This window comes from Acanthochromis polyacanthus, chromosome 14, assembly GCF_021347895.1.
Source record: "Acanthochromis polyacanthus isolate Apoly-LR-REF ecotype Palm Island chromosome 14, KAUST_Apoly_ChrSc, whole genome shotgun sequence".
Classification (NCBI taxonomy): Eukaryota; Metazoa; Chordata; class Actinopteri; family Pomacentridae; genus Acanthochromis; species Acanthochromis polyacanthus.
The window spans coordinates 22,623,157-22,650,782 of record NC_067126.1 but is presented as its reverse complement, the minus strand read 5'-3'; the positions used below and the strand labels follow the sequence as shown (position 1 = coordinate 22,650,782).

At 39.6% G+C, this 27,626-nt stretch overlaps 1 protein-coding gene across 1 annotated transcript in view; it reads left to right on the top strand.

Moving 5' to 3' along the window:
• Window positions 1-1,450: 1,450 nt before the first annotated feature.
• ramp1 (receptor activity modifying protein 1) overlaps window positions 1,451-27,626 on the top strand; it is an 88,672-nt gene continuing 62,496 nt past the window's right edge. The window contains exon 1 of the mRNA XM_051958633.1: window positions 1,451-2,033. Within this exon, the coding sequence (XP_051814593.1) occupies window positions 1,976-2,033 (58 nt within the window). The 5' untranslated portion in view covers window positions 1,451-1,975. The remainder of the gene's footprint in view (window positions 2,034-27,626) is intronic.

The window sequence follows — 27,626 nt, the reverse complement described above, 5'->3', positions numbered from 1 at the left end:
AATACATGCCAAAGTGAAACATAAGAAAATCTCCCTGCTGTTCTCCAAAACAGCCACCTTTGCTTCTTATCGATTCTCAGCAACTGGATATTTGAAGCAATTTTTAGAGGAAAGACTGTATTGCAAGAAGATGTAACACAGCAGAGTGTTTAAACACTACTGTTCAAAAGTTTGGGGTCACTTAGAAATGTCCTTATTTTTGATAGAAAAGCATTTTTTTTTCAAAGAAGACAACATTAAATTATTCAGATATACAGTCTAGACATTGTTAATGTGATAAATGACTATTCTAGCTGGAAACAGCTGATTTTTAATGGAATATCTACATAGGAGTACAGAGGAACATTTCTAGCAATCATCACTCCTGTGTGCTAATGCTACATTGTGTTAACTAATGGTGTTGAAAGGTTAATTGATGATTAGAAAACCTTTGTGCTGTTATGTTGGCACATGAATAAAAGTGTGAGCTGTCATAGAAAACAAACTTTTGAAGTGTATATATTGAAGTGAATTATTCTGTTTTATTCTTTTCACCATCCCATATTTGAACTTATCTGTATGTAACCAGGTCATAGCTGTACTTATCTTAATGTAATTCATCATGCCTTTGTACATTCTCTTTATGATCCTTAAATTCTATCTTTATTTTTAACCTTATCGTACTGTTTGTAATTCTTCCTGTTTCTTTCATCCCTCACCTACTGTGTGTCTAGCTGCTGTAGCATTTAATTTCCTCTTGTTGATAAAGTTCATCTCATCTTGGCTTAATAATTTGTTTTCTTTACACCACAGCCTCCGTGTGCTGCCCAGGAGCCATGTCGAAATATGAATACTCTGAATATCTCTACAGTTTTAGTAGATAAAAAAAAGAAAACACTTTAACTGCCATGTTTTTAAACAGCATGAATTAAGTGAAGTCCATTTTTCTTCATCATGCATAAAGTTATCCGAGAAATTTAAAGAAATACAACAATACCAAAGAAATGGTAACAGCTCTGGTATTGAGCGTTTCTCTGTAAAGCTTGACATAAATGCTAGATGGCGCTGTTGGACAACCCTGAACCACAGCTCAAGACACAGCACCTGTCCTACTACTACTACAGGTGGACGGCACCACTCAGTATTATGAATAATCAAACTATTTATCATTCTTATGAGGTATTATATGATTTCTGTATACTGGAGGCAGTAACTTATCACCTGTAGCAGCTCTAAAAATATAAATTAAAATACAAGAATGATCATCAGCAGTTTTTCTATATTACTGACTTTTAGTTAACTTTACTTTGTGTCATGGCAGTTTTCAGTAATTTCGTTCGCACTATATATTAATGTCTCCTGCATATTTATTTTGTTTTATGTATCATTTAGTCAAAGTTTTCTTTTTTTTTCTCGTCACAGACCGCTTTGGGCGCTCTAATGTGCCAGATCAACCAATGGAAAAGTACCATAGCGAGACCAGCGCCTCCTCCCTCATCCAGATCGCCCTCCCTGCTCTCTAATATGTTTGGGTCTATCCTGGGTCCCTGCCGCTCACCCTCAGCCGTGTCCTCGGGAGAGGCAGTGAACCCTCACACCATTTCCACAGTCAGCTCCAGCGGTCCCAGGCTGGTGCATCCCGTTGCGCGCAGAGCACACTTTTCCAACACTTCTTCACGTTGCGCCTTCCGGATTCCTCCAAAACAGACAGCCACCTACTTTACGACTCAATATGTTTCACGTGTGGGCGACATGCGACCGGTGACAGGAGGACTCGGGGGAGTGGAAGTGCAGCAGGGAACAAGGACGAGTCTTGGCTCTCCCCCGAGCAGTTTACGCAAGGTGAAGCAGTAGAGGCTTGACTATCCGAACGGCCGCGTTACATGGATTTATTAACCAGCAGTCACTTATGATGTTACCCATGACTGTCTGAGCTCTTGGTCCCTTCACTTCCCTCCCAAAAGTTCAGTGAGCGGATCGTTTGGAGAGCGACAGGATGGCTCCTCTGACCGGCTCAGCTGCGCACAAACAGACGCTCCTGTGGTTCATCATAGGTAAGTCTCACAGACACTGTGGCTGCATTAATGTGTGTAACGAAGATACTAGGGTATAAAAAAAATGTAGACTTAAATCAGAGTAAACAAATGTGAAATGATGCACTTGAGCTTAGCAAACAGAGTTCAGCCACTCAGGAGCATCTCCATCATAGTTTTATTCTAACAGGCATGAGAAGTTGCTTGTTCTTTTTTCTTTCTTTTCTTTTTAAAAATTCTGTTAAATTTTCAGTGCCAGTATTGTGTATGTGTTTCTAAAATGATTTAACATCTGTACTCCTTGTGCAGCCCATAAAACACTTAGCCCAGTTTATTATTACAATAATGAGCCAACATGTGGGTTTATTATGACAGACTATGATATAAAATTTATTACAGCATTAGCAGAAGCAGCTACCAGCCTGTGTGGTGTGTAAACACTATAATCATTTTTTTAAACTAGTGCATAGCAATGTAGCTGGGAAGTGGTGTTTTTTTCTGCAGCTGGTTGTAACTTAACTTTCTTTTTTCTTTAAATCTATTACAATCCATGTAATAATATTCAGAACAAAAGAAAAAGTCTGCTGTAGCTTTTAGACAGGAATATTCCATATCACAAAGTGTATAAATGGTTGAGAACACATGGATGAGTGACTTTGCATGGGGCACCATCTTTGTATAGGTCATTACACTTTATTAAAGTTGTAGTTGCTTTTAGTTTTGTTGTTATGAACAGTAAAGAATTGTTAAGAGACTTTATTATTCTCTACAGTGTACAAAATAGCACACTACACCAACTCACTACATCACAGGTGACACTTTTATTACAGTGATTATATGTTTGTATTCTACCACATGCTGACCGAGCAAAGTGAGAATGAGCTCACACAGCAGGTTGCTTTCTCCTCTTCTCTTATGGAGTATATTTTTATAGCTCTACTGAGAAAACTGTTTGCAACAAAACAGAAAACGCAAAGATTCCGATCTGCTTAAAAGACAGCTTCCCTTAAGGTTGGATTTCTATCAATGTACTGTATTGTGATTGATGGCGGCCCCGCGAGAAATTCTCCCATTGAAGTGGCTGTAATTTGTTTGAACTTTTTGCAACTTTTTAATTGAATCATCAGGTCTGCATGAGATGACTTTCCAGTCATCAAATATATTAGCTGCAGATGAGGAGAAGCTTAATGCAAGAGGGGTTAAATGGGCACATCAAAGTAGAGACAGGGCTATTTTATGAAGATCTTTCAGTCTAAATAAATCCCAAAAGACCAAAAAACAACAAATAATTAAAAATGAATATATGCATCTCTTTAAGATTGTATACCTGTTGCTTGGTGAAGCAGCTCATATTGGAGGCTTCCAAACTTCTGATTGCAATTTAAATAGCAATTAGTGTTCTGTGAGCTAATCTTGTGGTATGCATCGATGGTCTGCATGGTATTAGTGTGTTTTAATAGGTCAATGTCTTTGCTTCATGATAGACTGATGTGAGATATGTTTTTTGGTTCATTGCCATCTACCTCATTCCTGATCCCTTTTGGTTAAGGTTTAAGAATACAAACAGAATAAAAACATGCAACCCCCCAAACAAAACAAAACAAAAACATAGTCCCAAATGTATTCCTCAACTCCACAGTGTTACATTTGATGGTTAGAGTTAGCTTTCTGGATCAAAATTTTTAGGAACTGTCAATTCTTGAAGGCTAGTTTGTGGTTAATCTGTCCAGTGACCTGCAGAGAGCCTTACCACATGACTGCAAAGTGGCAGGAAATGGCCCATCAGAACTTGTTTATAAGACACTGTCCAACCACATCAGAATTCAAAAGTGTTTATTTCTGATACGATCGGCCACACCCGTGGGCTGAGTGGAAACCTGGTTGTTAGAGAGTGATGCTGTTTAAATATAGATATGACTGTGTATATTTGCAGACAGCCTCAACAGGAACTCGCTCACAGTATTGGACTGTGTTGTACACATGACATTACACACGATAAGCTACACAAACAATCATAAAACGAATACAAAGGCACTACTGCACGGCAGTAATAGGTTGGACTCATCCCGTCCCCTAATGTGGTGCAGTTTTGCACGACTGAAAAGTGACAGTAAAATAAAATGCATTAGCAAGGCATCTTTACCATCTTTAAAATGATTTCACATAAGGATTGAATTGCATCTTTTTCTTTTTTTTAATTTAAACTAATCTCTAGTGGAAATGGAAATCAGTAGTACACTGCTGATTTGAATCACTTTGTTCAGTTTAGAGTCACTAACTGTGTAGATCTTAGATTTTTTTCCCCCCTCTAATCTAAGCGGTCACATCACTCAAATGCACTTCAGCACATTAATCAGTAATTGAATGCATCACGATTCAGATCAGCATGCACAACAGTCAGTGAACACATTGCTGTTTGTTCGCTCTCATTTTCTGCTAAGCGCACACATTACACACACACTGCAGCACTTGTAATTTTATACCTATGAACAAATTCAGTTGACTTGGCCTCATTTTTCAGCCCGTAACAGTAATGCTAACCGCTAAATGCTTTACCCCGAGCTGAACTGTAATGTGAGCCTCATCTGCAAACCCCAAACTAAGCATTTAGCATCGTGGAGAGCAACAAAAATGTACGGACTGTCCTCGCTTTGGTTGTTTTGAAGGTAGACCTTTCAGCATTTATGTAAAAGACAAAGCAGAAGTCACATTTGCACAGCTGAAATACTGAAAACACACTAAACTGTAGAACATACACACTGTGGATCTCCTAGAAAAGGTGTTCGTGCGAGCTTCCTCTGCTCTTTGCCCTTTGTTTCCTGTAACAAAGGCTGCATGTAGGTGCTCTATATTTACAGAGAGAAAGTTATGAGTCATCACAGTAACACCAGGTTGCCTTATTGCCATTTCACAATTTTCCCAACTAAAGTAACAGTCTCTAAAGTTTTGTTCTAAAAAGTCACTTTTTCCAAAGCATCTTTCCACTTAAGATCCCAAATAATAATTCCCATTCAATTGGTTGTCCTGGATATTTTTTTTTTCTTATTCACTGTGTCGGTCCTCTTTGCTTTTAAAAGGATCTCTAGCATAATTGAAATTAATACAGTGCATTGGTACGGCACACCAGTCATCAGAATCTTTCATCCCATGACAGGATCAGTTTTTAACTTTTTATGGTCGTTTTTTGATAAGAGGAAAGGACTGTGTCACTCTTTCCAATGCATATGAAGGGAATGGCACATAGAGACCCTTTAATCCTCTTTCTCTGACATGATCGTCTTTCATGTGACAGCTCAGGATTCAATTTGAGTTCATTTGAAATATTTCACTCACACACACACACACACACACACACACACACACACACACACACACACACACACACACACACACACACACACACACACACACACACATGTTTGTTTTTCTATACCGGTGGGGACTTACCATTGACTCCCATTCATATCTAACTCCTAACCCTTACCCTAACCCTAACCTTAACCATCACCAAATCAATGCCTAACCCTAAACAAACGTTTTTGCACTTTTACATTTTTTATTAACAACAATATGACCAAGAAAACGGTGTTGCCACCCGTGGGGACCTCATTTTAGATCCCCACCGTAAGACAAGTCCCCACCTTTATAGCAAATAGTCAGGTCAAAGTCCCCACCGGTATAGCAGAAACAAGTACACACACACACACACACACACACACACACACACACACACACACACACACACACACACACACACACGGGTCCCTCAGTAGACAGTGGTGAAATGACAAAAGGGAAATGCTCAGTGACTCGGGGGGGGGGGGCAAGACATCTGGCAATTCCAACAGTTTGAACAGAATGACTGAATATTCTGTAAGCAATCAAAATGATTAACTCAGTATACAGCAGCTCAACTATGGGGCTCAGATTAAATTGTGGGACAATGTATGTTAGACCCCTACGCAGTCAGAGCAGGGGGGCTGTTTAATATGTCTGGGGCAAGGCTTTAGTATATCTCTGCCAGAGTAAAAAAAAAAAAAAAAAAGTCTTGAAAGAAAAGACCATTTTAATTAAATTTGTTCAGTTGGTTTTAAATCAGGATCAAGCAGGCTTTTAGAAACGCAGTTGAACAAACAGTAGTTTTAGATACTTTCTACTCCGTCTTAACCCTCCTCCTTCTGACTGGGGAACCTTTAGCCCCCAGTGCTACACTTTTTTTTATATCTCATTGATGCTTTCTATCGATAAAGTTTTCCATGACTTTGTTAGTCATCCCTAACAGCCTTGTATAATTATTATTTTATATTACAGTTTTAGTGAGTGCTTTTTTAAAAATCTTCAATTTTTAGAAGACAGACACAAACGTCTTTGTGAAGTCTGTTGACAGCTCTACTGCACCTAAATAATATGAAACAAGTCAGAAAGCAATGCATAATTTCATGATGCAATGTTTCAGGGAAATGCAAATATAACAAGGAATATTTATTTGAAATGACTGAAAATTACAGGATTCAGTGGTAAAAACAGCTTCTAAGTGCTAATAAGGATTGTACTTGGGATAAAAGCTGCCATTTGCATGAAAGAGAAGCATCTATTTTTGTTCTTCTCAATATGCAAAATAACCTTTTTTAAATGATAATATATATTTTTCAGAAGACATTATTTGCACACTGAATAACATTTTGAGAAGAATTAAATTAGTATTTTGTTGTGTGTACTTGTCCAGGAGTCCCTGGTTGGTAGTCCTTGTATGTATGTTTTTTTTCTTATTAGCCATCATAGTCGTTTCTCCTGCAGGCCACGAAGTGATCTCCAGCTGAAGCTACGTAAGACAGCAGTGTGAGTGAGCCAAATCAAGAGGATGTCTTTACCCATGCAGTTATTTGGAAGTTTATTGCTGTTGTTGTGTCCAAGCAACAAGCCTACATGTGAATGCCAGGGCTGCACAACACGAACTGTCCAGGGAAACATGACTGAAAGAAGTTGAAGCCTAAAAAGGCTGCAAAATCTGAAGAGGTCTTCTTAATTCCAGGCTGCTGAAGCTACAATTCAGCTTAAACCAACATCAATTAATGGCAGCAAAATGAACGGAGACATTAAAATAAACAATGTTTGGGTGGCAATGTTTGTTTAGTCCGTGTGGACTGTGCTCATCTGGGTGTTAGTTTGGATGCATTATCTGTGTGTGCTGATTATCGTAAGGCATTTCAATTTTATTTTTTAAATTTTAATTTGAGGTTGCCGTTTTCAGAACAGTCTAGGGGCAATAGATGATAAATTATGCCATGGGGAAAACTGTGGCTCATTTTTCTATTTATCTGTGAGCACAATAAAAACAAGAAAAGCACTCAAAGTGCAGTACTTTGCCAAGGCTGCTCAGTTGTATGATTGCCAATGGATGAAATCTTTAAAAAAAATTGTGTGCAGTGGTCAATTTGAAGTAGGACTGCACCAATATGATTGTAAGCAGGCAGCTGACGTAGTGTTCACTTGTTGTCATAGTTCCAGTGACGCCGTGCTGCTATCTCACAATGATACAGAAATCTTTAACAAATCTGTAGATCCAGAATATATGCTGCAAAAATCTGATCAGTTGGTCCTTATGTCATTTCTGACCGTTCCTGGAAATTTCATCCAAATCTTTTAGTCTGTTTTTGATTAATGTTGCTAACAGACACACAAACCAACACAATTGTCACATAACTCTGCCACGTTCCCTGGCAGAGTAGTAAGTTTTGCATGGGGGACATGTTGATTGATGGCCTGCATGGTGGATTGGTGGTCAGCACTCTAGCCTTGCAGTTAGAAGGTCACTTGTTTATGTCCCAGTTTCGGCCTGGGATCTTTCAGCATGGAGGTTGTATGTTCTCGCTGTGCATGCGTGGGTTTTCTCTGGGTACTCCAGCTTCCTCCCACAGTCCAAAAACGCGCTCAGGTAAATTGGTAACTCAAAATTGTAGATGTGAGTGTGATTGTTTGTCTGTATGTAGCCCTGTGATAGATTGGTGACCTGTCCAGGGAGCCCCCTGCTTTCACCACCTAAATCGAGCCCCCCTCGCGACACTGAGGATTAGGTGGTGTGTAGATAATGAATGAATGGATGGATGTTGGTTGTCAGTTAGTAGCCAGGCAGCAAATGTTAGAACAACTTTCAGTCTCCTTTTAGCTCTAATAACTGACCACAGTACCCTTGATTTTACTCCCTCGTGGAGTTGTTGGTATTATGCTACTTTTAGTCTGCTTGGATTCTGCTGGAAATACTATAGCCAGTGTTGTATAGTTTTTGTGTCTGCTAGGGTCAGCATCAGTTAAATCTAGTCGTCTAATCTCGTGTTCATGTGTGGACACGACTTATTGTGCATGCATGAGCATGTGAGTGTCCAGTGGACTAGAAAAGCAGAATAATGGCAAAAACCTTGTGTCCATGGTATCCACAGCTGTCTGTGTGCATCCACAAGAGAGTATAATGGCGGCTTATGTTCTGTACATGCACAGTGGGTTGGAATCTACGTATTCCATGCACATCTATGGAGGGGTCCGTGTAGACATTGTGTGCTTGGGGAAATAAAATTTATGTCAACTGCATCGGTCATGGTTTCTGCATGCACGTCCACAAGGGAATATAATAACACTGGTCTGGGATGCTAAATGTCTCACACTATTTCACCAGCTGGTTTCCAGCTTTGACTGTGTTTGTTGGTGCTAAATAGCTAGTGTACAGTAGGTTTTGCTGACTCTTTCATTGAAAACAACTGCTTGCTCTGACTGAGAGATATACAAATGTGCCACAAACGATGACAATCACTTTGAGTTCAGATGACCTCTTGTTACAAATGCAATTTTTAGTGTACATTGGATTCAGCCATCCATCCTGTCTGGGTAGATCAAGATGGGAGGAAAGTTTAGAGCAACCAACAAAATTTCCAGCATACCTATGACAAGAAATTGCTGCAGAAGAGAAGCCCAATCTGTCCTTGTGTATTTCCACTGGAGGTTTTTATCAGCATGAGCAGGAGACGGCAGATTGAATACAGGCTTACTGATGATGAAATGCTGCATTTTTCTTGAGCAGATACATGTTACTTGCATCACCATGGAACTGTTACTTTCCCAGTGTGATGCTGTAGTTGGTTGGCTCACATCCTACAACCCCAGAAGGCACGGATCTTTTTTTTAAAAGCAACAATGTGAAGAGAGCAGGGTGGGGGTGCAGTAGCTGACCCACAGCTGCTACAGATACATTTTCAGGAGCCTGTGATGTTGCCACCAGAGACAGAAATGTTAATTTTTTTGCTCTAGTCTCCACTTAAGCTCTCAACCACCGGGAGAACATGGCATAGATTTTGTAAAAGTACTAGGCTCTTGCTGCCTGTGTGGACAGAGTGTGTATTTCTGGTGTGAAGGACTCGAGGGGATGTTTTGAAGAAGCTTTATAAATCAGTAGAGAGAGAGACGTGGGACAATGTGAGCTGGAGTTGCTCTAACAAGACAGAGAGAGATAAATGAGGTAGGAGGGGCTGGATACTGAAAGTTTTAATAGCGCTGATATACAGCTGTGTCCGTGTATGTACGGTGTGCGTGTCCGTGCTTGTTTGCGTGCATCCTGTGTAAACAGACCCGCCCACCGGACTTTGGCTAATTAGATAGATGGTGAATGAAGGATAAAAGGAAGAGAAGACGGAGATTAAAGTAGCCATGCCTCCGTTTGATGGAGCTGTTTTTCATATTATCTAATATTCGTGTGTAATATCAGATAACTTCCCTTCTACACTTCCTCTGCTCAGACAAGATGTCAGACAATTGACAAAACAATAACACGGCTCCTGCTTAACTGAGGTGTTTTCAAGCAAGTAAGACCCACTGAAGGAAATTCAAATAATGACCACAGATCTGCTCATGCGCTGCTTTCAATATTCCGCTTTACAAACCCCCTGTAGCACAGTTACTGCATTACAATCAATAGGCGCCTACCGGTGGAGAAGACAGTTTGAACTTTTCTCTTTAGAACTGATTTCATACTCATTTGAGAGGATTAGTGAGCTAAATGCCCAGATGAAATTTATGAGCAGCACAAGCAGTTTTTTGTGTGCTTACAGTTTTAGGAGATTCATTTCAGAGGTGCTGAGTGTCTGGCATCACCGGGGCTAACAGAGGCGATGATTTGCTCCTCTCAATTAGTTTTAGATCACTGGTTATGCTGGAGGACCACCATGTGTCTTTTCACGAGTGCTTTCTTAATGAACAGACCACCCATGTTGCATGTGTGTGTTTGGAATGATTTTAGCTTAATTACTGTCAGTTATCACGCTCCAATGAGGGATGCTGACAGTGAATGATTCCGCATAACATCGGCTGACGTTCAGTGACCAATTTTTTTTTTTTAATGTTGAGTGCAGACATTTCTCTTCGTGATTATTCCCTCGTTTTTAAAATTTGAAGTTTTAAGCTGAAAATAAGGTGAAGCAACTGAAACACTTAATTGGGTGCAGAATGCTGCCGTGATTAAAGCCAGTGCCGTCTCCCGAAAATGACATCTGTATACAGCTGGAAGGAACATGATTTTGTTCTGAAAGAAACTTTTTGTGTGAGTCAGAGGAAATGCTTCCAGTTGGAAAGAGACATAAAATCTGCATACAGGGGCAGGGGGGAGGATGGAGGCATAAGTAAGCAACTGGACTTTCACCCTGGAGACCTGGGTTTGTGTCCTGAGTGAGATCAGTGTTAAGTTTTTTCATTCTCTGCTTGGTTAGGTTTAGGAACCAAAACTGCATGGTTAGATTTTGGTTAAAATATGACCCTTTCTCTGCATGTTTGTAGATTCTCCTTCATTCTCCAAGATGACTCCCACTGTGTTTAATATCATTGGTTGGCTTCAGAAAGGAGGTAAATGGTGACAATATGCTGATATGAAACATATTTGTGATACCAACAAACATACTCAGAAAACACGTTTGACTCAGAATGTCATTGAAAATGTTGTTTAGCTGAATAGGAATGTAATTTTTGGGAGGCAGGGCTGTAAAAGAAGCAGTGCAGCATGTTTGACGACTCATCCAAATAGTGACCCATTTACACAACTGACATGGAGCAACATTAGCATTCATTTAGAGTCAAATGTCACTCCAGATCTAAATAGAACTCTCTTGAGCTATCATTTCAAGTCAATTTTTCTCAGTATAGTACAAGTATTGACAGTAGTCAGATGTTTTCTTGTGTAGTCAGCTCTCAGGAGTATTTATTTATAAGCGCTCGGAAAGAACAAGTTAAGTTTTAAGTTTTGTTATATACTGACTGAAATAATCCACAAGGGCAGAGGGGTTGTTTAGTAAACTGTTATTGTACTCTTCTTGACCCATTGATCCTTTATCTGACTGGGGTTGTGCGAGTTTCAATCTATGGCCCTGACCTTGGCTCAGAAATATCAGCAGCCTTATTGTGATGTGTATTGATACATCCATGCTGCTGTCCTTGGTGCTTAAGTAGCTGACTGATTTGTAATTGCTCCTTTTTCTCTCTGTCCCACCCTTCTGCCAGCTCTAATCTATATACTACAGATGCTCAAATCTATACTATGAAGAGCGTAGTGAAGTGTCAGCTTCATGATCAAAGTGACAAGACGTGCAGTTGTGGGCGAGAAAGAGGATCACAGAGACACACTGCTGCCTGCAGTGTTCCTACAGTACTTTTTTCATATGATCGCTCAGAAGAACCTGTTCTGTTGAAAATGCACACCAATACTGTAGTGGAGACATGACTATCAGAAATGTGGATTTTACTGTAAATGTTTATCTGAGATTAGAGCAAAAATAATGTCTGACCACACAGCTGAGCATGGTTGCATCTTTTTAGGGTCAAGTTTATACCATCAAATCTGAAAAACAAGCTTTATTTCAGTGCTTAATGTCCACATACGGTAAAAGAACAAGCCTACAAGAACAAGAATTCTATTAAATCATAGGTATAATTACTATTCTAAGATCATAAATGTGTGTAGAAGCAGGGGATGCTCCCACTGGGCCATCTGACTCTGTTAAAAAAAATAATAAATCACCTACTGCCTGTGACTGAGTGTCTTCTAAAAGCCTTATTTTTGTGTCTCTGGCTGCTCAGTTCAGACGTGTGTGACTGTACCATTAATACAGCACAGCAGTAGCAGTGTATGTGTGTGTCTTTCATCACATTTTTCTATTATAAAAATAGAATCAGAAACGTAACTCCTGTTCCTCCTCAAAATTTCAAGACATCAGGTCTCTCAGGGAGAAACATGGAGCTGATTTTACAGGCCATTTATCTGGGCCACTGCTCTCATATATTACATTTAACCTTGCATAACCATGCCATAGTGAGCCTGTCGCTGTGGTTCACAGTGCACCAAGCTTTTTTTTTTTTTTTTTTTTTTTTTTTTTTCCTTGTGGCATTTCTGCTCCACATAATGACATGTCAGAGCAGCTCCATGCAGGATCTAAATCCACAACATCAAGAGTTTTAGACATGCAGTCATGTAAAGCCAACAATAAGGCAGAAAGGAATTTCTCCTAATGTCTATCCAAATAATAGCACATTATATTTATAGTAGACTTGAAGGAGGAGTGGTTGAGGCATGGAGCTGTCTCTTAGAGGCATGGCGTTGTGCTTCTGATCTTCTTCTTATCAGCTGCAACAGTTTGTGGCTACAGTACAGGCCAGAAGAAGCTCGAATAAAATCTTATGCTATACCAAACATGCACTTCTTACTGCTGTGATATTTTTAGCCATGCTAGTGGCATGGTCGAATGGATGGAAATGTCAGTCTGATAGTCAATCTACCACTTTGCTCCAAAATGAAATATCTCCACAGCTACTGGATGGATTGCCATGAATAGTGTTGGACATTCATGATCCCCAGAGGATTAATCCTACTGCCCTGACTTTTTCTGTAGGGCCATCATGAGATTCACATACCATTTGGTTGCAATTTTATTCAGACACACTCATCGTATACTGCTATTTAAAAGTTTGGACACATCTTCTCATTCCTTGATTATTATTTTATGTGTTATAGATCTATGCTGAATAAATTAAAACAGTCAAAGAATACATATGGAATTATGTTGTAAACAAAGTGTTCAATATTGATCTACAGTGTAGAAAATAATACAAATAAATAGAAAGCACTGAATGAGAAGGTGTTTCCCAACGTTTGACTGGTAGTGCATGTCTGAATGTATCATCCATCTGAATAATATCATCTTGGGTGATGCCTTTCCGTCAGCCTCAGCTGTACATCGTGTTAACATGCTTTAATAATATAGTGAACACGGTAGATATTATTTGCTTAATAATTATTATTATTTGCTTCACATCAGCATGTCAGCATTGTCACTGTGAGCCAGTAAGGTAAATTATTAACTCTTGATTCTGTCAGGGTCAGGTGGTTAGGCTTACTACACTGGTATGAACAAGCTTTTAGATAAATATATCCATCCATTATCTATACACCGCTTCATTCTCTGTAGGGTTGTAGGGGGCTGGAGTCTATCCCAGCTGACTTAGAGTGAAGGCAGGGGACACCCTGGACAGGTCACCAGTCTATCACAGGGCTACACATGGAGACAAACAATCACACATTCACACCTACAGACAATTTTGAATCATCAATTAACCTCAGCATGTTTTTGGACTGTGAGAGGAAGCCGGAGTACAAGGAGAAAACCCACGCATGCACAGGCAAACTCCACAGAGAAAGAATACAAGCCGAGAGGCGAACTGGGATCTTCTGGCTGTGAGGCGACAGTGCTAACCACTGATCCCCACCATGCAGCCCTAGATAAATACATAAGTAATACTAATCTATTGTAGTATACCATTCACTAGAGACATTTGCAAACTCTCACTTTCAGTAATACTTTAAATGCAAGACTTTTACAGTGTGGTATCACTAGTATAGTATTTTAGTATTTTCTTCTCCATTGCCCATCTCTGTCTGTCATAGAAAAGTCTCTCCTGGTGTGACAGTAGAACCATCATGCTGCTGCAATGTTGCTTTCAGGCAGTTAAGTTACTCTATTTAACAGTAATGAGCCTCCATAAGCAGAATAGTCTTTGAACGTCTGTGTGTTGTGTTTGCTGTCATGGAAGAGATACAAAGAGTTCTTGCTCATGTCATCTTATTACAGCATCCTTCTGTTTCTTTTCAAAGATGACTTGTGTAAAATGCTGCTTACCACAGATAAATGTTGTCAGCAGAAACGCAGTACTCCGTCAAGGCTGCTCAGTCGTCGTATGATTTCCAATGAAATCTTTAAAAAATTTGTAGTAGGACCGCCAGCAGGCAACTGACATAGTGTTCACTTGCAGTCAAAGTTACAGTGACGCTATCGCGCAATGATACAAAAATCTTTAACAAATCTGTGGATCCAGACTATAAGCGGGATCACTGCCAAAATCTAATCTGTCCGTTTTTGAGAATTGTTACAACAGACAGACAAACCAACTCTCCTTGGTGGAGTAATTATTTCGAGTGTAGTCTCTTTAGGGATTCTTGAATATTTTCATGGCTCTTTCGGCCACTTTACTTTAATAGTAGCGGAGCCCAATGCCATCTTTGTTAAATGTTCTGCAGCATTTGCCAAATTAAGGTGACTGTTTCTGGAAAATCAGACCTGCTAGTCTAGTAACAAGAGCTGAGCAGGTTGACTGAGAGTGAACCAGACTCATGAATTTTTAAAACAAATGCATCAGGAGACAGGAGGACACACTTGGATTCGACTAGTACGGCTAATTGCACAATCAGATAGCCAGGTCCTCGTAGATATACAGTAGATGATTTTATTCAAAACCTTGTATGAGTGAAAAATTTAAACTAGCATGTCCAAATGATCTCTCTTTAGTAAAAACTTTGGTTATTGGAACTGGTTCTTAATGTCCAACCCTATAAGTGCATTTGATCTGCTGATCTAGAAGTGATCTAGATCAGCAGCACTTTGATAAAATTAGTAGGTATTGAGTTGGCATTCTTTAGGTGTTAGTTAAATTTAAGTACATCTAATCTAACGTTGTCACTCCCGCAGTCATCTGTAAAATGAGGCCTATATACTGTGCTGTATATGTGTATAAACCTGCTTAAGAGAAAGGGTGTGACTGCATGTGCAAAGGTTTACAGAAAAACTCAAACCCAGCCAGTCTTCTACCTATGTAACAGAAGCAGGTTTTAATAACGCATATGGTATTTTAGCATCAGGATTTCTGGTGGCATTCAGTCTGCACACAGATCGTTTGAGGTCAGGAATTTGAACTAGTGCCCTTTAATTCCTCCGCTCTGGTTATGACAGCGGCTCCAGATTCCCTTGATCCAGTGTGCCGTGCGGTGCTACTGTTACCACTACGGATTCGATTTTCACAGCCTATTTATCAGTGGAAATCCTCTCTCTAAGGTCACATTTAGAATCAGCCCAGAGGATATTGGGGAAAGGTTTCAAATGGAAAATGTATTTTACGGTTTGAATTACACTCTGGAGCTCCAATGAATTGCCTTCCATCAGCGTTTTTTTTATTTTTTTCTTGATAATTCCTCTCTCTGTCGCTTGTGATGCGTAACTTGCCAATTTACTGGAGGGGATTTCGTATCAAATTGAGCGAGGCAGAGCAGAAAATCCCAAATTGGACCAAATGAAAGCAAATGGTTTTGTACATTGCAATATGAATTAGAATGTGCAATTGCAGTTAATTTGCCAGTCATACCACAGAATTAAACTCATAAGTGTATCAAGAAGCAAAAATACCCTCATACCACTATGAAGTTTGTGCGGTGTCAAAAATGAATGTTGACTATATTTGGGTGTCAGAGTGGCTCATTTGGCTCAGTCATGCTCTGGATCAAACAGTAAACCATCCAGATTTTTTCCTCTGTTTCAGCCATGACAGATCTGAGCAGTAGTTTCAACAATACAACACATCTCTTTTGATGATGTTAGACAGGTTTAATCGCCACACTTGTTGCTGGTAAATCTGGACAAATGGCCCACGGCTCCATAGTGATCACCTGACTTAGCAGCTTATCTGTCTCGTATATCATCGGGACCTCTTATTCATATCACATGCACTCTTCATTTCATTTTAATTTTTAAATTAGGTCACGTCAGGTAATCGGGGACAATTAATCATTCCAAGTCCACACATTTTAATAACATCATCCAGTTTTTTTCCCAGAAGAACAATTATACAATACATTTTCTGATATGAAAGTATGACAGTATTACTGTTTATGACATACAAACAAAGTTATGGAAAATAAGATCAGACGGAGAGAAAATTGAAGACGGAATTTAATGTGTACATTCCAGATAGTGGATGGAAATAAAGGTAAACATGCCATACTTAAATACAGATTACCATTTTATTTCCCTGAAATGTAGGCTAGACTGTGGAGACGCTCAAGTCCATGTTCCCGTTTGTGCCCGGAACAAGTCTTTTGGGAAGACATACACAGGCAAGACATGGAGTCGGCCTACATAATAATTGTTTCTCTTTGCTAGAATTTTGTGCTTTGGGGAACATACAGAGAGATAGACTAAAGAGATAAGCATTTTATTTATGAGTAGTGTTCCGAATATAGAAGTGGACCGATATGACTTTAAACATAAACAGTGGTTCACTATATGAAAAAAAAAGAATGAAACGTCTCCTTTTCTCCCCACATTAGTCAGTGTTATAGCCAGTCATGACTGGTGTACATGTGTTTATGGTTTTTGTGTGTCTATTTGTTTATACTTGTGTGCTGCATAGGTGTGAGCACTTGCAAAGCAGTAACCCAGTTTTCACTGTTACGCCTCAGCAGATAATGAGCATTCAGGCACTGCTAGTTAATGAGGCGTGTGTGAATGTGCATGTGTATCATTGTGTGTGTAAATGGTGTGCGTTTGTGTGTGTTGGTTGTCATTCTTGACACCCATTCTGAGACTGAGAGACGGTTTCTGTCTCACAAACACACATGCATACAAAAACACAAATGAGGAAGAGCACACTCGTGAAACACGGAGTGAATTGTGAAGACATGCTTTCCCTTTTATAGCAGTGCTCTTGAGCAAGACACTCAATGCTTAGTTGATGTAAAGTGTCAACAAGGGAGGCTGCGTTTGTGTATCTACACATGCTGCTGTATTTAAAGAAACACCCATAATGGCCAAGTGGCTTAAATTCATTTTATGTAACTATGGTACATAGAAAATCCAATCCTGCAGCTTTGGAGCTGATCACTGAGCTGTGCTATCAGCATCCACTTAATTCAGCATTCTAATGAAAATATCCTTCAAAGTCCCTTCTTTGTAAAATTTTAACTAAAAACCCACTATTTTGTTGAAACCAGTTTAAAAAAAAATAGATAAATGCTTATATTCCAATCCATTTCTTACTGTATAAGACAGCTGCATGTTACCTGAAACAATATGAGCATATTCCAAATGTTGGACACTTTTACTCAAATGCATTATTGTACAATATAAGTTTATGTATTATTAACCATGTGGGATCCCACTTGGACTTAAGCCTCTGCTGCATACGGTATCACTGGATTCCTCTTCCCCATAAACATTAGGACCCTCAGGAAACTTGTGTAAGTTGTTCCTATAAAAATTTAACTCCATCATAAAAAATCTTAAACTACTGCACTTTTCAAACGTATTCAGTTCCCACATTCATGCGCCAGCATCCTAACACACTCATAAACTGCTACATGCTGCAACCACATAAATATATTCATGAGCGCACAATTGAACGGTTAAGTGGAAACACACATTACATGGTAAACATCTCATCAAGCCAAAGCAGCTATATATGGAACATTTATGTACATCCAAAGGAAAACGCATAACTTGCACATTGACTTTCTACATTTAAACAGAAAGCCAATGTGCAAGTCATGTCTTTTCCTTTAACAAATTAATGGAAAGGCATAAATGTTTGACCCCTACAGAGAAAGGAGATTCAGTGGTTCTGTTAAGCTATAGGGGGTCACGTTTAGGTTCACTTAGAGGGAAGAGCCATTGCAAATTAATATAAAACTGTTCTGAGCCCTTTATCTTTAGATGCAACATTTCTTCCCTGATAGGAGTGGTTTCCTTCAAGATGCACTCACTGAATGGTTTGAGTATAGAAATGATGTGAATCATATGTTATGGCCTTGCAGCCACTCAGAACACTGATCTGAGAATCTGAACTATTGTGCTAAACTGCGCTCTCCCTAACCATTATAGAAACATCAAATGAGGAAATATGTTTTGAAAGATGTTTTGTTCATTCATCCAGTGTAGTTCCAGAGAATTGGACAATTAATGCTAAGGCACATTTAAGCTGTTTTATTAGTATGTGAGAGCCCAACACCTTACTGACACACTGAATGTTGGGGTTTCCTGTATATGCTAGAGGTGACAGTACTTGTCAAAATGTGTTCTGCTGTGAATAAGTGAGACCACTGAAACTTTAAGGTTTGGTCAATTTCCGCCCGAAATTTCTACTGAAGATGTACAGAAAGTAAATTGAATGCTGTTCTTGAACTGTTTGGAGTACATGCATGGTTGGGGTCTCATTTGAAAGCTGACAACCTGAATTTTCACCCAGTGCAGTCAGAATTACTCTAGGTGCTACTGGCACAGAGTTATGTATGTTGGAACACACTGAATTAGGATGAATTTTTTTCTCGCCTACATTTTTTCCCTAATAAAACACCTGAAAATCAGTGTGGCAGCACTGCAACAGCTTGAAAACACAATATTGCAAAAGCCTGGGGTCTTACATAGTTCAGGTCAAAATTTCAGAGCAATACTACAAGAAATGAGTGTTTCACACATGTATTTGTACTGATATGCTCCGCCCCTGTCAATGTTGGATACACTCTTTATACACTGTGCACACTCTCTACAGAATGGTATAAATTCCTTTTCACTTCATTTTCCACTTCATTTTCATTCCAAAAACTCAAAGAACTCAAAAAATCACTTCAGATAGGCTTCAGTGTCGATCACACACACAGATTGAGAGGAATACAGAGAAACAGCAGGTGGACCCCGGAGCTCACGAATGAAATATCATATAAAGCCGCTGGCAGAGGCGGGATTTATAGGCAAGCCATTCAGCAAGCTCATTGGCTACCAGGCCTGTCAATCTAACGTTTCCTCCGGCGTGATTTGCTGAGAAACAAGTCAATCAAGTGATGTAATCGATATCTGTCAGACTCGGCCATGGTTGGCTAAATCGCCGAAGTAGGCGGAAACGAGTCACCTGATTGGTTGAAGTCCGGTTTGAAGCGGTCGAGAAGCCTCCAGTATCCATTTTGAATCGCGAACAAAGAAAATAGGACCGTGTATGATAAAGTTATAATAGAAAGATGCAGTGAATATGAAACGCACAGCGCCACCACGCGCCGCGTGCACGCGCACGGAGCCGATCGTTTTCTGGATTTTTTTTACCTATTTCGAGACATGTTTTGGCCAAAGTATTATACTGGATTGTTTCCTCTGGATGGCTAAGCTTGGGTTCTGGCCGGTTTTTGTGGATTATCTTCTTTTATGACCAGAAACGAGCGTCCAAACTGCGTCGACAGGTGAGCTGTGCACGTTTACTTGACTTGTTGTTTGTTGGATAAATGTGTTTATATTACCCGCTGTGGTAATCACATCTGAAAGTGGTTTATACCGGCGGATTCATGAGAATCTCAGCTTTCTATGTGTGTATAGTGTTTGTATAATCGTGTTTGCAGTGTCCTTCTATTTAAAAAAAAAGCGTTTACCGATAAAAAAACGGCCCGCCCGCGGGCCGCCGTACTTTAAGGTTACCCAATGTATATCTATTTCCAGATCTGTAATGTTTATTTAAGGAATGACAATTGATTGCAGACCTTTGCATTCCTTGTTGGAAAGGTTTTGGTATTAATTAGATTTCCATTTGCAAATTGGGTTGATACAGCTTTTGGACATTTCCACATACATGTGACCTCGTCAAAAAAAAGCAACATTATTCCATTGGTTCTACTTACTTTTCCTTTGGGGTGGAAGGGCGTCAACTGTAGCTCTACTTTTTAGCTCTTCTTAAAGACAATCTCTGATGTCATCCTTTTCTTTATCTTGTTAACAGCCCCACAAGGTGTTTTTTGGTTTATAATCTCATGAGCAAAATAAGCAGTCAGCACCATGCCTGAGTGCTTCCATCTTGAAACTGCAGTGTACTGATGAGTCTCAAAAACACAGTTTCAGGGTTTTGCATGTAACAAACTTAAGCAACAAATCATGTTAACTTGTACAACAGGGCTTTCCATGCTATTATTGTCCCTCAGAATCAATTTCTGGTTTGAAAATGTATGTCTGAATTACCCCCAGTGTAACAACTTGATCCTGTAAAGACAAACTGGGTTTATAGTATTTGGACAGAAGCTGAGCTGGTGTGCTCAAGCTGCAGCCAACTCCAGAGAGGTGAATGGAGAGGACTTCATAGACCTGTACATTCAAGAAGATACAACACTATAGAGTTACATCCAAGACATTTCAAGGCATGATGGTATTATTTTCATGGGAAAACATCAAAAATATGCTATTTTGATATACACAGACATACAGGGCCAAGATAAGGACCAAGAGCAGAACATTATAGAAAAACTTTACTATACTTTTGACTGAGAGCCATCGAAGTGTGAGCTACTTAGGCCGTAGACATTTGTAATGTTCTGTGGTGTTGTAACGGAAAGAAAATCTGTTTTGTGGTACAAGTTAAAAATGTATATGAAAATTGAAGGCTCCCTGCTTGCTCCAGCTTCATCATCAGGCTCACTTAGTCCTATACTTTGTGTTGGACTCAGTTCAAGATGGGCTGAAAGTTTTGATGCTGTTGCCAAGTTTAAGTTGTTTGACTAAGAGTTTAATATTTACCACACAGAAATTTGACATAGTCTCCCACAGTCTGTTTAAGAAGATTGCAGTTCTGTGCAGTTTCCTTTGTGATCAATTCAGTCACCATCTGCAGTGTTGGTGGTGGGTCAAGACTAAGGTGAAGACTTTAGAATTTGACTCAGAAAAGCAAAGATGACTTGCATCTAGTCTTCGCAATAGTGAGTCATGGCATTACTTGAACTTGAGTTGGATGTATTCAGACAGAACATGGAGCAATTGTATACAGAGTTCATGGCAAAATCTACGTGGGTGATAAGATGCAAATTTCGACAGTGAAGGCTGCATCTGCACGAGTTGACAGAAGATTTATGTCCAGCATGCTGTGATGAACTGAATGTTGTGACATCTGTTTGAGCAGCCTCAAGGTTTTCAGAAGTTTGTGCTACAGTCGCTTTTCTGTGACATCGGACCACACTGGCCCGCCTTTGCTGCCAACACGCATCAGTGAGCCTTGGGCACCCATAGTCCAGTCCCGGTTCACTGGTTGTCCTTCCTTGCATCATGTTTGACAGGTACCAGTGCAAAGCAGGAACACTCCAGAAGACTTGCTGTGACCGTGCTGTCCAACCATCACAGTTTGGCCCTTACCAAAGTCTCTTGGATCCTTACACTTCTCATTTTACTATTTCCATCACAACTTCATGAACTGATTGTTCACTTGCTGCCTCATATATCCCATCTCTTGACAGGTGCCATGGCAACAAGATCCTCAATGTCATTTAATACCCCTGTCAGTGGTTTTAAATCTAATCAATGTATACAATACTTAGTGACAAACAGTGCTGAAGATCCTTCTTTTACTTTTAGTTCTGTCCAACCATACAGTTTAAATGCAGTATTAAGTACTTTGGAAGCATTTAGTTCTTTCAGTGTTTCTCCTCTGATTGCACCAGACTGAGATCAGGTTGTATAAACAATTTTTATGCTTCTACTATTTTGACAACACTACCACAAAGCATAATTAAAGCGTAGACTTTGATGAAGGAGATGATGTGCGTCCAACCTGATGGGTATCTTCAGATAACAACATTACCTAGTAATTACAGCTGATGCCATCATAAGTAAATTTCCTGTCTCCTATCTGGCATTGAAAAAATATTAGTCATGTTTGCCAGTAATGCTGGCACAATAATATGCAGCATGGAAAAATCTGTCATGATCTCCCAGATGGATGCTTCCTGTTAATCGGAGGAGCTACTCCAGAGTGACCAAATGGGATCATCCATATTTATCTGTTCCTGTGTTCACATTTACAGCACCAGTCAGTTCCAGTCAACTGTAACCTCTAAAATATTAACCAGCTGTTTCACAGGCATGTAATCGGAAGCCTGCCATCCCTGTATGAACAGATTACAGAGGTAATCTGAACAGCTAAAAAAACCAAAAAAAATTAAAGTCAACTCTTGCAGATTAGCAGGAGAAAAGGAAGGAAGGAGGAGAAAGAGGAATCTTATAATGTCCAGAGCACTGGGAAAAGAGACAAAGACAGAATTAAGAACAGATAAGCAATATATGATGTCAGCTGTAGAGTTTCAAATTCAGTGACACTTAGCCATGAGGGAGCAGCATGAAGTTTTACATGGCAGCTCTGCACAAACTATTATGAATTATGTAGATGAGGCCTGGCTACAAGCATACAGCAGCTAAGGCATAGTTCACTCTCTTGTTTTACACTCAGAACCAAGGGCGTAATTTGCACCGGGGATATGGGGGTCATGACCCCCGCAAAAATCACGTTCAGCTAACGTAACCCCCGCAATATAATCACATTTTTCCAATGTACTAAAAGCATTAATTATCTTGTTGATTTTTATTATTAATATCATTTGCCAACAAAACAGTAGCAAGTTTAAACATCTTAATGTAACCCCCCACACCCCCACCGAATACTTGGTATCACCCAACCTGTGGCGCCTCCTCTACGTAACGTTCACTTTTCCCTGACCCTGTATATTTGGCATGGATGGAGACAGCAGAGCCGTGAAGAAATGAAAAGAGCGCAAAAAGGACAAACAACAATTCTTCATTGTTGGTCGACACCAACAACTTAAAAAAAAGGAAATATCTTGACCAAAAAGAGGTAAAATAGCCTACCTGTCTTGTTAAGTTAGCTGATTATTTGTGACTGGAGTTGGTTTGAGCTTGTCCTGTGAGGTACAGCCGGAGAGTGTCGGGGATGTACTGTGTAGGACCAATGTCAGTTTTCACTGAATTGTAACTTAAAGGGCTGTTTGCTGACTTTGCTCCAATACACAGTGATGGATGGTGGCGTAGTTAAACTACATTTCTCGGGGGAACCGGGCAGGTCGTAACGTCGCTGTTTTCCACATCAAATATCTTTTCAGTAGTGAAGCTATTTTACTGATCAAACAACGCAATAGCATACACAGAAGCTACATTTTTCCAGGCATTTCTAAATCCTGAAGGAACAGGAATGTCTGCGTCGGCCTGAAGCGGTAACCATGGTGACAACAGACGCTCTGCTGCAGCAGGGTGGCTGCGGAGCGTGCAGCCGGTGACAGTGACAGAGGAGGGGAAGAGAAGTACTTCATCTCGTGAATCTTGACAAAATTTGGGAAATACCTGAATGTATTTATTTCCTCAAATTGTTCTTTGACCTTACTGTTCATTTTTAACCGGGCTGATACCATTTTAACATTAACAAAGCATTTTTTTATACCAGGTTCAAGAATATGATTGTCGAATAGGCTATGAAAGAGAGGCAGGTGACCAGAGAGGGAGAAGCACAGTTGCAGATGAGGAGAGAGAGAGAGGAGGTGACAGAGGAGGTGCAACAGTTGAGCAAGAGAGAGGAGGAGGAGGAGGAGGAGGAGGAGGAGGTGACAGAGGAAGTCCAGGTGATGGAGGATCATCAGGTGACCAAAGAGAGGGAGAGAGAGCACAGGGAAAGGCAGCACAGGAGGCACAAATGACCAGGTAACATACCTTAGCCCTTGTACTGTGTTAGCTTTCTCTATACATGCTCCACACCAGAATAGAGGTGCAAGCTGCACTCCAGTATGCCACCCTGTATTGTGTGATGTATTGCCATGTGTTGCCATGAATTGTGCATAAGGCATTTTCTGTTTGTACTTTAGTTGTGTCAATACAGTGATGCAGTTGATTAATCTTTAAAGTTCTTGATTTTTCTTTTCATAGATAGTTGACATAAACCCAAAATCAATTAAGTGGAAGCTGCTACGGTCTTGCTAGCTAGTACTTAAACACAATAGGAATTAATTGGTCATTGTTGCATAAATACATAAGTACACAGCTGCAACAACTTCAAGTAAATCACCAATGTATTTCTAATACAGACATGCCAAATTACCACGACTCCTTTTACAAAAGTAAACGATTCAGTAAATACCAATAAACAGGCACAGAGTTTAACCCCCCCAATGGAAGACCCAAAGTTACGCCCTTGCTCAGAACTCATAGAAATATAAGTAGAATTACAGTATTTAATAATGAAATCATCTGCTTTCTCTGTCTGCATTATTGTGCCCTAGTTTTCTTCCTAAGCGCGACCCAGACATCATTTTTGCCACACTGACATCTTTTATAATTTTTCTGGCTGACGGTCTGGTCGCATTTAATGTTCACTCAAAGAGGACAATATCTCAGCTGTAGTAAATGCTGTGGCCTTTGCTGGTTCAGACATGCTGCTAACAGAACAGCCAGCTCAGACTGGCCTTTCTCTGATGAGACTACAAAAAGAGAGAACAAAGAACTACTTGGCACCGTTTGCTTATTTCATTTTCCATGTTGTGCTTTCACTGGAAAATGAAAATATTCGAGTACAACCCAATGTGTACGTGGTATTAAGTGATAATTCTGAAAGCACAGCTTTGATTTCAGCCATATGAAGCAACAGTTTGTCCACTTAAGAGATGCATCAGGTGGATGGAAAGAGTACTTGAGAATTATACTCAATCGAAGTTGTGCTGCTTTTAAATTTAGGTGTAATTACTAATGCTAAAATGGGCTCAGCTGAAAGACAAATGAAGGTATATGTACTCTGTAGTGGTTACGTGATAGAAATGTTAACATCATGCTAGATAACTGAGTGAGACTCAAAAAGGCCCAGTGTCCAAAACAACACATTGTGGCTCTAGCCTGTTAATACAACTCATAATTCTTAGAATTTACCAGAATAGAGGAAAAACAAAACACCACAACAGGTTCCCACTGATTTTAATTAGCAATATTAACCACTAATAACTGCATAAATGGGGGAAAGAACTGTCCACATTAATGGAACTAATGGGTAAAGCAGACGAGACAGATCTCTAACAAACTCACACATATACAAGCACACACAAGACTGTGCATTGCTAGACAACATGGCGATTGTTTACGCTCTCTTTAGGACACTGAGCTACATCCATCACACAAAGTCTTCTGCCATCTGCTCTGTATTCAACTTCTCTGTCCTTTTTTTGGCTGAATGAACACTTTGTAGTCACTTCAGGGATTATAAAAAAACTGCAAAGGTGGAGCAGCTGGAGCCAGAAGTTCCAGAGTGTCAGTAAAAATCACAGCTGGAGCATCAACAATAGCATTTTAACATGTAGCCACACAGCAGGTTCACACAACACTAGGTGGTGCATTCAAGTGATGATGAGTTGCTTTTTTCCTAAACTGAGGTTAAACTAATCTGAACCATAGCCAAGGTGTAAAGATTTGCCCAACACAGTAGTGATCATGCACTGCCGGTCAAAAGTTTGGGGTCACTCAGACAATTTCATGTTTTTCATAAAAACTCACGCTTGTATTCATGTGCTAATATAAAAACACAAGAGTTTTCTAATCATTAGTTCGCCTTTTGACCTGATTAGCTAACACAGTGTACCATTAGAACACAGGAGTGATGGTTGCTGGAAATGTTCCTCTGTATCCCTATGTAGATATTCCATTAAAAATCAGCCGTTTCCTGCTAGAACAGTCATTTACCAAATTAACAATGTCTAGACTGTATTTCAGATTAATTTAATGTCCTCTTCAGTGGAAAAAAAATGCTTTTCTTTCAAAAATATGGACATTTCTAAATTACCCCAATATTTGAAGTACATTTGGGCTCAACAACATGAAAAAAAAATTGACACAAATGTTTACAATTTAAGTGTACGTCACTGCTTTAAGACTTTTGTGTGCCTCAGCTCAACAGGAGAGGAGTTTCTCCTTGTTTGTCTCAGATGTGAACATCTGAGACGGAGAGCAGAGCCCTGTGTGACATTTCTACATGACCCCAAACTTTGAGAGGTAATGTACATCTATAATGTACACATTCAGGACATATTTTACAGAATATGCTCTGAAAGTTACTGCAAGTATTTCTCAGCAGCCACTGCCACACAACCAGCAAATTTATTATGACTATCATGCAACCTATCATAAGTTCCTACTTTGCAATAATTGAGATTTGAAATTTATAAAATGCACTAAAATATATCACTTAAAGAAGTACACATGCACAATTGTCAATGTAAACTTTTTTTTTCTTTTTTTATGTGTTTTATGCACAATATTGTTTTTTTATGTGTCTTATGTGCAATATTGTTTTTATGTGTTTTTTGTGCAATACTGGTAGCACAGCTCTGAGTCCAAGACAAATTTCCCCAAGTGGGACAATAAAGTATATTGAATTGAATTGAATTGAATTTTTTTATTCCATAATTGTTCATCAAATTGACAGTTTCTATGTAAATTTAGGAGTAAAGTTAAAGCTAATTCAAAACTTAGAGACTGAAACTGAGGCCCTTTGGCATGAGTGTGATCCTGCATAATGTCTTTACTCTCCTGTGTGTCTCTGCTGTTGAACCAGATACTTGGAAAAAACAACAAAAGGTAAAGGATTTATGCCTCCGTTTGGTTTTAGGGCAAAACAAGAGAACAGAGAATTCCGAGGAGAGGTTTCTGCATCCCTCTCACTTCAACATAATCTACGGTTGCACATTTTACTGCCTCTGTAGGCACCTTAACTCCACAGCAGGACGTTTACACAGCCCTAAACTGAAAAGTTTTTGTTGAACCTGCAAAAAAAGAGAGAAAATGTAGTTTTGGAAAAGTAGTCTGAAGGGGGAAAAAAAGACAAATTTATGTAAAAAAAACAAAAACAAATCTTTATCATTTCAAATGCAAATTAAAGTAACAGTAGTAATATTTCACCCTCCAGATGGATTGCGCTGACAAAAGATCTTTTTCAGCGTGCAGCAATTATCAGGATCAAACTCTGTGTTTTTAAAGCGTTAACCTGTTAAATTGATTTGAGAGATATTAGTCATAGGGAAAACATGGAAAAACACAGCGATGACAGGACACACACAGCAGCAGCTCTGTGATTTCACTCATACTTGCACTTAAGACCTCCACTGCAGCGCTGAAGTGGATGAGTGGTTTGGTTTTGGCAGCTGCAGGCGGTGCTGTGACATGAGGCGATATAGCCATTAGCCCCCCCCCCAACTCAATGCGACTCAGACATTTCTAATCAGTGCATGAACTAGCAGTTCTCCATCAGCAAGTTTAGCCCCCGAATCCCCCGAAAGACTGCTCTGCTCCTCGGAGTGTAAGCACAAGAATCGGATGAAACGGGAATATGCTTGATGACTTTGGTCATATTTTGAATTGTTTTCGCCAAAGGATGTGACACTTTTTCTATGGCGAATTAATATCCCCACAGCACAGACGCTGATGTAGT